The sequence below is a fragment of the Hypanus sabinus genome, chromosome 7, assembly GCF_030144855.1.
Source record: "Hypanus sabinus isolate sHypSab1 chromosome 7, sHypSab1.hap1, whole genome shotgun sequence".
NCBI lineage: Eukaryota > Metazoa > Chordata > Chondrichthyes > Myliobatiformes > Dasyatidae > Hypanus > Hypanus sabinus.
This window is the reverse complement of record NC_082712.1, coordinates 126,946,220-126,961,282: the sequence shown is the minus strand read 5'-3', so window position 1 is coordinate 126,961,282 and position 15,063 is coordinate 126,946,220. Positions and strand designations below refer to the sequence as shown.

General features: G+C 39.5%; 1 protein-coding gene across 2 annotated transcripts in view; it reads left to right on the top strand.

Annotated features, from left to right (window-relative positions):
• Positions 1-14,311, top strand: part of tkfc (triokinase/FMN cyclase) — a 50,182-nt gene extending 35,871 nt beyond the window's left edge. For both annotated transcript variants that reach the window (XM_059975553.1, XM_059975552.1), the window contains exons 15-17: positions 4,551-4,584; positions 9,501-9,590; positions 13,601-14,311. In XM_059975553.1, the coding sequence (XP_059831536.1) occupies positions 4,551-4,584; positions 9,501-9,590; positions 13,601-13,774 (298 nt within the window). In that variant the 3' untranslated portion in view covers positions 13,775-14,311. The remainder of the gene's footprint in view (positions 1-4,550; positions 4,585-9,500; positions 9,591-13,600) is intronic.
• Positions 14,312-15,063: the final 752 nt, after the last annotated feature.

The window sequence follows — 15,063 nt, the reverse complement described above, 5'->3', positions numbered from 1 at the left end:
AGAATATTTGTGAAGTGTTGATAATTATTTTGAGGGAATAAATGCACACTGGCAAATAGCATAGCCGCTGAAGAATTTATATACATCTAGAATATCTGGAATTTATAAAAACCTATCATCCTCTGCTTTAAATGTACCCAATGACTTGGCCTCCACAGCCATCTATGGCAATGAATTCCACAGATTCACCACACTGACTAAAGAAATTACTCCTAATCTCTGTTCTAAAGGGATGTCCTTCTATTCTGAATCTGTGAATCCTAGACTCCCCCACAGAAGTACACATCCTCTCCACATCTATCTAGACTTTCAACATTCAATAGGTTTCAATGAGGTCCCCCCTCATTCTTTTAAACTCTAGTAAGTGCAGACCCAAATCTATCAAACAGTCATCATATGTGAACCCCTTCATTCCCAGCATCATTCTCGTCAACATCCTCTAGACCTTCTCCAATGCCAACACATCCTATTGTATGTAGAGGGCCCAAATCTGCTCACAAAACTCCAGTGCAGCCTGACCAATGCCTTATAAAGCCTCAACATTACATACTTGCTTTTATATTCTAGTCCTATCAAAGTGAACGCTAACATTGCCATTTACTTTCCTTAGCACCCATTTCAACCTACAAGTTAACCGTTAGGAAATCCCGCACATAGACTCGCTAGTTCCTTTGTATCAAATTATGAATGGAGTAAAATGATTGGTTCTGAAGTTCAAGCTTATTATTGTCATAGGCATACTTATACAGGGTATAAATGCCTTGAAAATTGTCTTTTTGCTGCAGCAGCATAGTACAAGATGAGGGCAAACAAATGTATATTTGTATGTATCACTTATATATGTGCAAAATAAACAGCATAAGCAAGGATGTTAGTGCATAATTAAGAGAAGGAACAAAGTAGTCCAAGGTGGTGGTCAGATTTTTAATTTTATTTCTGGAACCTGATGTCAGCGGTTAATGAACCTTAAGGTGTGGGTCTTCAGGCTCTTAGCTGGTGGCAGCATCAAGAAGAAGCCCTGGTCTGGATATTGGGGGACCCTGATAATAGGTGATGCCTTCCATCACCTCTGGTAGAAGGGACTCTGTGCAGCCCCGTGTTCCTCTGCATTGGAATTTTCATGCTTAGGCCATGATGCAATCAGTTATGGTATCTGTGTAAGCTATCTACGTTTCTTTTGCCAAGTCTGTTGATAATACTAAATTTGGGAAGTAAACAAGTGAAGCAGGTTACAATGAATTGCAAACAAATCCTGAGCATCAGGGAGATGGGCTGAGGAATGGCAACTGGATTTCAACTTTGCTAAGTGTGAGGTGATACATTTAGGATAGTCAAAACAGGATAGGACTTGTCCAGTGAATGGGCAGGTTAGTGAAGTAAGTGTTTAGTATGCTAGCCTTCAGTCAGGGCATTGAAATTAGGAATCGGGTGTATAGTTTTGGTCACCCTGTTAAGGAAAAATATGGGGAAGATGGAGAGGGTGCAGAAGATATCTATGAGGATGCTGCCTGGACTCTAGGACCTGAGTTATTGAGAGAGGTTGGCCATCTTGATTGGAGCACAGAAAAATAAGGAGTGATTTCAAAGAAGTTCATAAAATCATGAGAGTTATGGATAAGGTGGATAGTCAGAGTCTTTTTTCCCAGGATTGGTAAATCCAAAATTGGAGGGCATAGATACAAGATAGGAGGGACAAGATTTGAAAGGTAACTTCTTAGTGGTAACTTTATACAGAGGGTAATGAGTACTTGGAATGAGCTGCCAGAGAAAGTTGTCAAGATAGGTATAATTGCAGCATTTAAGAGGCACTTGGGTAGGTGCATGGAGCAGAGAGAGGAGCTTCGAGAGTTAAGAGCCAAAAACAGAGGATGCTATAGTTTGCATGGACCAAGAAGGATCTGTTTCCATGCTATATTCATCAATGATTCTAAGACTGTACAACCCAAACGAATCCTTTAACATAATATACTTAAACTTTGTAAAAGCATTTGGCTTTTAGAATGGAAATCGAGCTGAAAACTGGAGGCTCTGACTAAATCTTCATAATACATTGAAAAATATTGGGAAAAAAACCTCAAAACAATAGAAAACAGCAAGTGCTGTTTCATGAAATTTCAGTACTGTGGCAGCGGAGGACAGTCCTTAATAACTTTATTCTGGGTTGGCAATTGGATCAGTTAATCATGCCTTTCATTTACCTACTCAAGTTAGGTAATTTTACAAGTGATATCGAACTAGCAGAAGCATTTCATTTCAGTAAAAGTATAAGAAAAATACACCAAAACTAACCAAAAATACACATTGTCTGGTAAGACTGATGAAATATTATATGGACCAATTTAAAGTAAGTAAAGATGGAAAGTAAAATGGCACTGGTGAACCACAGCAGTGCTGTGGACTGCTTACAAAGCTTATAAATATACTCCTTCTGAATTACTCTAACTATAATCTGCAGCCAGCACTTTCTCTGTAGGCAACATATGTTTAAACTGTCTTAGTGAACAAGCAATTTCACAATCTTGTGATTGCGAGTGGGCAGGAGTCCGTGCCAGGAAAAGAGCAAGCCCTAGCCGGCCGGCTCTCCCGTCCATTCTGCTCTCCAGTGGACATTAAATTGGACTAGATCTGTGGCAACAAAATACTCAGCATGAGTACAGAAATGGACAGAATCCTGGGCGCCGCCATTCAGCTGTTTATTCATGTAACAGATTTTCCCACAAGTCATCAGACTACCAACCCACTGACTTCTGCTGTCCCTATTGTCTTGTTTATTATTTATTGTAATGCCTGCATTATTCTGTGCACTTTATGCAGTCCTGGGTAGGTCTGTAGTCTAGTTTTTGTGTTGGCTTACGTAGTTCAGTGTAGCTTTTGTATCGTTCATGTCGCACCACAGTCCTGAAAAACGTTGTCTTGTTTTTACTGTGTACTGTACCAGCAGTTATGGTCAAAATGACAATAAAAAGTGACTTGACTTGACTTGAAGGACTCGGCAGATTTAACCCTCAAGCGTGGTACAGCACCTTTCAGCAGATGAAGGTACACCACCGTGGCTGAAAGAGAGGGAGAAGGAGAGGATTCCAAGCCAGACTGAAATGCTGAGGAATGAAACCCTATCTACCCTGCATCTTGTTAGCAAATGTACAGTCGCTAGAGGACAACATTGAGGACCTAAGGGCAAGATTGCTGTATCGCAGTGAAATGAGGAATTGTATTCTGAGTGCACGGAGGCATGGCTCACTTCTGACTACCTAGGTACATTGGTTAGACTTGGATGCACTAGATGGATCAGACTGCTGATTCGGAGAAGGCAGAAGGTGGGGGTTTGTACTTCATGATAAACTCTTTGTGGTGCTCGGACATTACAGGCTTGTCACACTCTTGCTCCCCCATCCTGGATCATCTGATGCTTAAGTGCTTGACCATTCTACTTAACAAGAGAGTTCTTCTCTGTGATCCTCACCATAGTTTATATATCGCCAGAAGCAGGTGTAAACAAGCACCCAATGTTTTGAGTGCTGTGATTAGCAAACAAGAAACTGCCCACCCTGATACCTTTGGAATCATAGTCAAAGACTTCAATCAGGCTTGTTTGAAGAAGTCTCTACCCAATTATTATCAACATATCACCCGCAGCACTAGACTTCCCAACATACTCAACCATTGTTACACTACAATAGGAATGACTGCTGTTCCATGTCTAGACCGCATTTTGAGAAATCTGATCACCCAGCTGTCCTCTTCCTACCTGTGTACAAATAGAGGCTGAAAAACAAACTCCAGAGATAATGACAACAAAGAGGTGGTTGCAGGAGCTGAGGCGCGACTACAGGATTGCTTTGAGTCAGTAGACTGCGCTGTGTTCGATGACTCATCAGGGGATCTGATGGAATATACCATGGTTGTCATGCACTCCATAAAAAACAGTCATAGGTGAGTGTGTCTCCACAAAATTATTCAGAAACCCTGGATGAACCATGAGATCTGCAATCTGTTGAGGGCTAAATCAGTGGCATTCAGGTTTGGTGATCGGTTTAAGTACAAGAAGTCTAGGTAGAAAATTATCTCCTTCTGCTCAGTACTGTATTTCTTAGGTTAAATACTTCATTTTAGGATACCCAGTACTAACTATTTTTGGATTAATTAACACTTTTCTTAAAGTACATACATATATTAGAGATTATTTTTATAAATGTTATTTTTATTCACATTTTAAAATAATGTTTAGCCTCCTAAAGCAGAAATGCTGATCCAGAATGTTTAAAATCTTCTGTCAAAATAAAATAAAATTCATGAAGTCTTAGGGACTAAATATGGAAAAACAAAATTTCCTCTGCAACAATTTAATATGTATATACCAATATAACACCTTTTCAATTTTAGTATTTGGCGAACAGTCCTGGTCCAAAGATTCTAGATCTTCTTGTAGTGCTGAATTATTTTTGTATTTTGCTTGGGATTAAATGTTTTCTGGCTTGATTCCTCTTTCTGGATTGCTGATGTGACTATAATACTTGTCTAAAATGTCTAATATTTTTATTTCTGGGCAGGTACGGAGGCGCAGAGCTAGGAGACAGGACCATGGTGAGTTCTGCAATTTATGCTTGAAAACATCCAATTAAAGGGAAGTACTGAGAATAACAGATATTACAGCAGACAGTAAGGATATTTAATTTAGACCATTGGTCTTACGTTGACCTCAGAGGGATATTCTGCCTCTTAGCCCTAGTGGCTTTGTTGTCAGATAAATCAGTGACTGTAAGTACTGGCAACTGCCATGGAGGGAGTACATTCCTAGAGAGCAATTTGTATCATGATTTTACATAAAGTGAAGCTTCGTCATTTGTGCATGCATCAAGAACTGTAAATTGGAAAAAAATTGTTGATTAATGTAGTATGTTTCACACAAATTCTAAGAGGCTGAATGTTATTCCATGTCTCCTTTCTGAGTTGTGATTTGTGAATTCTGTAAGAGTGAATTTCTGTTACTTGAATGGCAGTAATGTGAGGGTTGCCTACACTGAGTTGTGCACTACTTTAATTTCATTTACCATTCCAATTCCAACATGTCACTCCATGGCCTCCTCTACTGTCATGATGAGGCTACACTCAAGTTTGAGGAGCAACACATTGTATTCCATCTGGTAGCCTCCAACCTGATGGCATGAACATTGATTTCTCGAACTTCCGATAATGCACACACTACTTCACTATTCCCCATTCCCTTTTCCCTCTCACACCTTATTACATTATCTGCCTATCACCTGCCTCTGGTTCTCTACCCACTTTTCTTTCTTGCATGGCCTTCTGTCCTCTCCTTCTAGATTCCCCCTTCTCCAGTCCTTTATCTCCTCACCAATCAACTTCCCAGCTCTTTATTTCACCCATCCCTTTACCCACCCCATGGTTTCACCTATCACCTTGTGTTTCTTCCACCCCTTTCCCCACCTTCTAACTCTGACACCTTATCCTTTTTTCTCCAGTCCTGATGAAGGGTCTCGTCTGAAATGTCAACTATGCTCTTTTCCATGGATGCTGCCTGGCCTGCTGAGTTCCTCCAGCATTTTGTGTATGATGCTTTTATTTTCAGCATCTGCAAATGTTTTCTTGTTTCTGAGTCGTGCAGACCTGGAAGCCACCAGGTTTAATAATCCTTTATGGTCGTCGTCGTGGCTATCCCTCGAGGTTGAGAATGATGGTCTTCATTCCATTTCCACAGAGTGAAGACGCCTGTGCATGTATTTGTTTAACGTGTACTTGATGTTGCCCTCCAAGAAGCACAAGATACTTCACAAATCAACAAATTGATTCCAATGGCATGGAAACCATGGCGACTGGAGCTGATGGATTTGTTGCAGCCTTCATCTGCCTTCACAGCCATTGAGTTCGAAGTAACTTCGTCCACCTGTTCTACCGTTGAGATCTTGGTTGGATTGTTCTTTGTCAGGGACCTCACCCTCGACCTTACCGCCATGGTGACCCTACCAGGAGCATAGCTCCAGACGCCATCACTCTCAGGATCTCAGGACCACGCAAGCTTCTGCACCACGTCAAGGTGACAATCCAAGGTGGTCCTTTATGGTATTGAATTTGGGATTCACTCAGTCTGGTGTCAAAGAATGCATGATGATAGAGGTTCTTGTCCTGTTAACACTTCATGTACAACACCTGGTATGTGGAAAAACTTACCCCAAATGTTGATTCTCCATCCCCTTTGTGCAAAAACCCAGACAAAATAAATATGAGGTGATATCATTGGACAGCAATTTTTTCAAAATATTGCTTCTTCAGAATTTTTTTGGTTATGATAGACCACTTGAAGCTGAACACAAATATAATTTCAGGCTACCTGTATCACATATGAATTTGGAAAAACAAGAAATTAACTTTTATTGCATAATGGTGCTAATGCTAGAAATGTCTTACTGATGATAAGCGTACTCAGTGTCTGATGCTTCTCACTTAAGTTTCCAACAGTAATCATCCAGCATTGATGGTTTCCAGTTGCCTTGAGATCACTTCTCCATGAGTACAATGTCCTGGTGAAACCTTTCGCCATGCTCATCACTGACAGTGCCAAGATTTGCAGGGAAGAGGTCTAAACGGAAATGCAGAAAATGAATCTTTAGTGATATGTTGCACTTTGTGGATTTGTATTCTTGAAGCATGTAGTCAACCAGCTGCATGTAGTTTGATGCTCTGTAGTTGTCAAGAAATTTTTCAGCTACATCCTCAAATGGCTTCATGCGATTTTCTCTAGTCCCACTGGATGTTCTTCGAATTGCCTGTGATTGATGTCCTGTTTGATTTGTAGACCGACAAAAATGCCTTCCTTAATCTTGGAATCTGGGAAACATCAGTCTCATATATTGAAATCCTTCATGGAAATCTTTGTTCCTGGTTACAGCAAATTCCATCCTTGAAACCTTGAACCAGTAATTCTGCTTATTCCTTTGACAAACTCATTTAACTCCTATTGAATTACCAGATGTGGGTTATGAATTATAAAGGGTTCAAGATCTGTGTCAGCATCAGTGTAATTTTCAATTTTGGTTCATGTATTATGGCATCTTTGTCTGTCTCCTCTGGACACCATGTTTCTAATGGCTCTCGTGTTGGAAGACTATCATGTGGCACAGGTCTCACGGTTGAAGGAAGATTGTGGTATTCAATTGATTACGTTTTTAGCAGAGAAGCCAGATACACTGGTCAGACAGAAGTAGCTGTCACGTGATCCTTCTGCTCTAGCCATATCGTCAGGACAGCGAATGGCAATGACTTCTGAGTACCTCTGAGCCAACTCTTCAGATCGACAGTGCATGTTGTACAACAAATGTGAGGAGTCTAGGCTTTGTCTTGGTCACCAATTTTGCACCCAAAAAAGACCCCATAGGCTTTCTTAATAAAAGAAGTCATGCTCCGTCTTTGAGATTTAAGTGTATACTTGCTAAAAATATAACAGGAAATATAATGCCAGTTTCAACACTGGTGAGACATTTTGCTATCACAAGCACATTACTTTATTATAATGAGTATATACACTATGCTACGCACGTGGAGCATGTAAACCAGCATGACTGCAAACCAATATACATATAAAATCAGTACATTGAATGCTGTGTGTGATGTTTTCATAGCTTTTTCTAAAATATGTCCTGCCATGCAGCATCTGTCCTGCCCAGGCACACCTGCCCAAGATAAGAAAAAACTTTTCAGCTTACATTGTGGGCAACATTTTAATTGACTTGAATTATTAAAAGAAATAATAAATATAGACAATTTTTAAATGATGCATGATAGGGAAATCTCATGGTGATTTTCATGAACAGCAGTCAAAGTTCATAAGATACACTCAAAAGTATTCAGGAAGCAAAATCTTTGTCCAGTGTATTCAATGCAATTAAAGTTGCCAAGAGGATTTAATTTATTACAAAGATTTTTTTAAATATTCTTTTAGTTCATGGAGAGAATGATCCAGAAGTTTATAAAGCATAATGATTTTGCTTTTGAAATTATTTTTGTGATCAAATGCCTCCATAACTTCATCTTTCAAAAATGCAACCTCCTCCAGCCCTTTCTCCATTTATCCTTCTACTTGCTTACTTGTATGGATGACAACTCCTTAAGCCATGTAAGGCCTTGTTGTGCCGCCCTTGGCTCTTCATGCTAATATCCTCTCTAAAACCTAACTTTTTCAGTAACTTGCCTTCCCTAATTTCATTCTTTAATTTTTGTCCTTTTGGCTGTGGCTGAGGAGGAAGGACTGGGGGAACTGACGAACCCCATTGGAAGTTGCATGCGGTGGTTTCCATCGCTCCGCCACCAGGAGATGTACCAGGGCTAAGGAGTTAAACATCAATGAGCAGTGGTTCCCAGCTAATGACCCTACAGCTGACCTAAGGGCACTGTCAGAGGTGTGGCAGGCAACAGTGCCAAACAGGAAGCAACATCTTCCTGTAAATCTCATTGTCAATGACCTTGGAATGTTTCCTTATGCTAAAGTAAATATTTGCAAACAGTAATTATAGGTTCTTCCAAAATAAAAACTTTTAATTTCCCTGAAATTAAAGTTGACTTATTGAGAGGAGCTGATTTTAGATTTCATGATTGATTTACATTGTTGATTTTCGAGACATTTCTTCAAGGCTAAGGTGACGGCTACCAACACACTGGCAAATTATGGGTCCTGACACAAAGTCGCCAAGCTTTGGTGTGAGGGAAAAGCCTAAGCCAAAAGTGGCTGTTTTTCCCGCAGTGAATACACATCCTTGCAATAAGCACAACCTTCTTTCAGGTTTGTCTGCAAAACCTGTATACTGTCATGATTTGTAGCATTCACTGTCCCAGCTTGTGTTCTGATGCTTGAATCTAGATGCTTATCACAGAGTTGATTCTAATCATCAAGGGGGAATGTTAGACTTCTACAGCCTTTGTTTTACATTGTCAGTCAAAAAAAGCTTTGAGATTTCAAAACAAAAGTTAATCCTTTATTTGCTTCTGGAGCAAACCCTCGAGTGCACAATTTTAAAGTACTTGTTCAACATCCCCCAATCAAAACCATCATACCAGCATGAAAAATCTTCTTGAGCATATATTTGGTTGCTGGTAACATGCTGGTCCCAAGTTAGATCAAAGATGCAGTATATCAAAGACAATAAAGATGAAAGCTGTTCAGTCAGCATTCCTGCTTTGAATGTATTTCACTGCCATAAAGTGCAACTGATACCTTAGTTCTCTCAGGGAGTGGTTTGATGCTCCAGGAGGTGGAGCATATTTGCTGAAGGTGAAAACTTACTACAATATGGGCATTCAGTTCTCTTTCAAGGTTTTTGCAGTTGATTTTGTCTGAACCAAAATAGCAGGAATGTTCCGCTCAAACCACTACTACACTGGTGGTTAAAGAATGGAAAAGGTCACACCAAACTTTAGAGGATTGGCTGCACATGGGCTTAATTTTTGCTTGTATTCCAAATGATGTTTCATTTTCCCCTCTATATTAGCTTGACCCGATGTGTGCTGCTGCAGACATACTACACAATATGACAGATGAAAGTGACAATGTACTGCAAGTTTTAGCTGAAGCTGTGCAGGTAAGAGACAACCTGTTCTCATACATGTTTAGGAAGCAAATAGCAGTTGCAGCTCCAGTTATGACCAATATCAGGTTCACTTGTTGGAAAATATCTATATGTATAACAGACTTTTTTGTATTTCATTGAGTCATGTAGCATGGAAACAAGCCCTTGGGTCCAACTCTTTCATGCCGACCAAAATGTTTATCTGGGCTAGTGCCCTTTGTTTCAATGTGACCCATATTCTTATAGGTCTCTTCAATCCATTTTATTGTCCAAATGTCTTTTAAATGTTGTTATTATACCTTCCGCAATCACTTTCTCTGGCAATTTGTTCCACCCACTAACAACCCTTTATATGAATAAATATTTGTTTAGAGAGCTTAAGGTAAAGGAACCCTTAGGTCAGATGTATCAATATTACAGTGGAGGAAATGGAGTTACAGAGACAGGAGAGGAGAGCTGACCAAAGTTGATTGGAAGAGGTCACTAGCAGGGATGACAGCAGAACAGCAATGGCTGGAGTTTCTGGGAGCAATTCGGAAGGTGCATGATAGATACAATCCAAAGGTGAAGAAGTATTTTGAAGGAAGATAATGCTACAGGTTAAGACAGTAATAAGGGAGGCAAATGCAATGTTAGAATTAACTGAAATATAAAAGCAAGGGTGTTATACTGAGGCTTTATAAGGCATTGGTCAGATCGCACTTGGAGTATTGTGAGCAGTTTTGGGCCCCTTATATAAGAAAGGACCTGCTGCCATTGTGGAGGGTCTAGAGGAGGTTCACAAGAATTATCCTGGGAATGAAGGGGTTAATGTATGAGGAGTGTTTGATGGCTCTAGGCCTGTACTTGCTGGAATCTAAAAGAATGAGAGGGGGATTTCATTGAAACCTACCAAATATTGAAAGATCTAGATAGAGTGGACATGCAGAGAATGTTTCTAATATTCTAGGACTAGAAGGCACCGCATCAGAATACTATGACATCCCTTTAGAACAGAAGTGAGGAGAATTTTTTTTTAGCCAGTGGGTGGTGAATCTGTACGACTCATTGTCATAGATGGCCGTATAGGTCAAATTATTGAAGCATTTAAAGCGAGGGTTAGTAAGGACCTAATTAATAAGGTTGTTGAAGGTTATGGAGAGAAGGCAGGAGGATGGGGTTGAGAATGAAAATAAATCAACCATGATTGAATGGTGAAGCAGACTCAATGAGCCAAATGTCCTAATTCTGTTCGGTGTTTTGGAATCTAAGTTTCCCTTCATGTTCCTTCAAACTTTTTTCCCCCGTCGCCTTCTATGCTCTATAGTTTTATACTCCCCTACACTTGGGAAAAAGACTGTGAGCATCCACCATATGTACATGTCTCATTATATATACCTCTGTAGGTTCCCTCTTAATCTCCCATGCTCCAGGGAAAAATGTCCCAGCCTCATCTTATAACTTGAGTCCTCCATTCCCAGTAACATCCTCATGAATCCTTTTTGCATCGTTTGCAGCTTAATGACATCCTTCCTATAAACAATCATTGCTCATAATACTCTGACTTGTACAGTTGTAACATGATGTCCCAACTTCCGTACTCTGCCCTGACTAGTGAAGTCAAGTGCGCCAGACAATTTCTACACCACCTTGTCCAACAGCACCACTATCAGGAAGCTATGCTCCCTGATTCTCTGAGCCCAGTTCTTTCTGTTCTACTCTCCAGGTCTTACCATTTATTCCATAAGTCTTGCCCTCGTTTAATTGACCAAAATGCAGTATCTAACATTTACTGGAGTTAAATTCCATCTGCTATTCATTAGTTTGCTTGCTCTGTTCACCTAGATCTTGCTCTAATCTTAGATAACCTTCTTCTCTGTCCAATACCAATTTCCATCCACAAACTTACTAACCATGTTAACAATATTGCCATTCAAATTATTAATGTAAATGACATATGACAGAGGGTCCAGAACTGATCCTTGTGGCACACCACTGCTCACAGGCATCTAATCTGAATAACAACTGAGTCCTTCCACTAAGCCTATTTTGTACTGGTTGGCTAAATCACCCTAGATCTCATGTGATCTAGCCTTCCAGATCACCAAGGTCCTGCTTTTGTCTGCATTGACAGTACTCCTGATCAGTCCTTTCCCTTCCAGAGTTTTGATGGATCTGATCACTCAGAACTACATTCTAGTTGTGTTTCTATCTCTGACGTTAGGCTCACTGGCCTGTGGTCCCTGGCTTTCCTCGCAACCTTTCTTAAATAAAGGCATGGAATTAGCCACCCAACAATTTTTCAGTATCTCATTCATGGTTAAAGATGATGCAAATGTCTCTGCTACTTCTTCCCTAGCTTCCCTCGATGTCCTGGAATACAATTGATTAGGCTCTGTTCATTTATCCACCTTAAGAGCAAAAGCACTCTTGAAATGTGGATAAGTTCCAGTACTTTATTTGTTTCCCTTAATTCCTGAGCCTCCATGGTCGGCTTTACAGTAAATACAGAAGAGAAATTTTCATTTAATACTCGCCTATCCGCATTTTTTAATGGTAGTTGCCTGGGAACTCTTTTGCTCTTAATAACTTGTACAATCTCTGAACCTTAACTGCTAAAGCTCTCTCATGCCCATTTTTTTCCTTCCTCATTCCCCTCTTATGTGTACTCCTACATCTCTTGTACTCATAGGTTTCATTTGATCTCAGCTGTCTGTACATTACACTTTTGTAAACTAGGGTTCTATTCTACCAGATTTGCCTTTCACTCTAGCAGGAGCATGCTGTCTCTGAGCTCTTTGTATTACTCTTATAAAAAAACTCCCACTTGTCAGACATCCCTTTACCTGCAAACAGCCTATCCCAATAACCTGTTCAAGTTCCTATCTAATACCTTCATAATTTGTCTTGCCCCAATTTAGAACCTGTTAACATTCACTATATTTGACTAGTCTTCCACCACTCTTTGGGCAAAATGAGAAAAGTGGTTATTTGGGCTAAATTTTCACCATCAGAAGAAGTTAGATAATACAGATCTTCCTTCCTTCCTTCCTTCCTTCCCTCTCCTCCCTCTCCCTCTCTCATACATTAATAGCTTTTAGTCATTAGCATTGTATTAATATTTATGTACCTCCAAGACATGCTCTGAAAGGATATAATAATAATTTAAAACTATAACTTCATTTTCCCCTTTGAATCTCATTGCTTTGCTCCATGACATGCATTCTCCATCATTGGGTAAAGAGTAGGTTCTATTTTTACAGACATCCTTAAGTTGTGAGAGCAAGGGAGCCTGTCTGAGATGTTGGGATGAACAGTAGTTTTGATGGACTCTAGAGCACAGTCTCTGGGGGCTTTGCTATTGCTTGCATGGTGGATGGTGGGGGCTGATGCTTTTGTTGGAGCAAGTGGGGGGAGGAGGATGGGGAGGGTTGATCATTTTGCTGCTACTTGTGCATGGGAGAGGAGTAGGGCATTCTGAAGTTCTAACATTTTCTGCCATTCATTCTTTGGGGTTTTTTCTTTCTATTTTGAGGATGTCTGCAAAGAGTAAGGATTTAAAGCTATATACCGTATGCATTCTCTGATATTAAATTGAATCATTGATTAAAATCACTTAACGTGGTCACCATATTTCCACGTTATTATGATAAATGACATCAACAGCACATGAGACTGATCAGAATGAACAACTGCTATAGCTGGAGAGAGAAGAAACTATGTCTGCTGTTCATATACATTTATCTCAGGCTATTGACATATATACGATTATCTATAAACCATGTGTTCATATATATGTATGTCAGGCATTCATATGTACGATTATCTATAAACCATGTGTTTATAATGCCAGGGTGGCTTGTAATTGTTTGAATGTAAGTGGACAGACCAATGGTCAACACAGTACATGATGTATGGATGGCAAATTTTTCTGCGTATTCAGGCCAGATACTCTGATCCCAAGACTACGTTGAGCAGTGTACTTAGAGACTACATTGTAGATTGTGGATTGTTGTCTTTTCATTTCTTCTTTCTATTTCCAGAAAGCTGAAGCAGCTGCAGAATCTACAAAAAATATGAAGGCAAAGGCAGGACGGGCTAGTTATATTTCTTCAGCCCAGCTCACCCGACCTGACCCAGGTGCTGTGGCCTTTGCTGCCATTTTGAAAGCCATCTTGACTGCACTGAAACAGCCCGCTCCTAAAGCACAAGAATGAGTGGACCTTTTTTAGGAATGTGAAATCAATGTAAATTCATTCACATACTTTGTATACTCTGCACACGTAACCTTGTTGGTCAGTGGGCACTGTCATTATTGCTGATTTGCATTTGACATCTACCTGTATGCACATTTTCTCTACATCAATTAATACCAAAGATGATGACTATCCTTGGAAAGACTAACAATATTTGTAATATAACTTGGCAAGTAGATAGCGATTGTTATGGGGTGCCGCCTTTTACATTTGCTGAGTGTTTGAGTTCATAAAAAGTCTGATCGGGTGATACTCACATTGAGCACTGGACTAACTTCATTCAGCTGCTGGTTTTATTTCAGAAACTTTAAAGGACTGATACCAAATGGTAATTATATAAAGACTCATATAAAACCTAACACCATAGGTTTTGGAAGTAGTGCAAAATCAAGAGCAAGAATTTTGGTGATTTTATAAATACTAATCTATGGTTTATTATCAGCAATGCAATATTCTGAATAATTATTAAAATGATTAATACTACAACAACATTGAGTCCTCCATTCCACCAAGTGCATGACAACCATTAAGTATGCTTTTACACTAATCTTGCACTGATCACAGTATATTCTCCCTACACTTCCAGCACCTGCAGAATCTCTAATATTTAAATTAGCCTGATGTTGTTGATCAAGTGCCCTTCCACATCGACAGTTATGTGTCGGTGGAAAGGTAACATTGACAGATGTATGCTTTTTTGTTGGAATAGGAATGGAGGTTTCAGAATTGTAATTCTCACTTTGTCTTTACAGTTCTGTTACTGCTTCCACCTGCATTCAATGGTTTATGAATTCAGTGGGTGGACTCTAGCACAGTGTGAGGGCAAATGAACTTAGCATGGGACCATTAGCAACTCAAATGGATCATTTCAGATTTTCACTTTAAAACAGTTTTCTGATGCTCTTTTATAAGGTCCAGGATAAACCTTGTTTCTCAATTCATCATTTAAAATTATCATCTTCTCAATAACGATTGTCACTTGCATTCTGGGCATTGAAAACACTTGAGACAAGCCTTCAGTTATTTAATTTGAGGTACAATATCTGTGAATTGCTCAGACATACAGTATCTTAAATTTGAATTTCACAATGGGGAATTGTAATCTGGGTTTGAGAAGCATGATTATTCATGTTGACATTTTTTTTACTAAGCCAATTGCATACATAATATTAATGAGGCACTATTATTTATAGATTTATATGTTGTCAGAAAAGCTGCTCTGGTTATTGTCTAATGATAACCCGTAAATC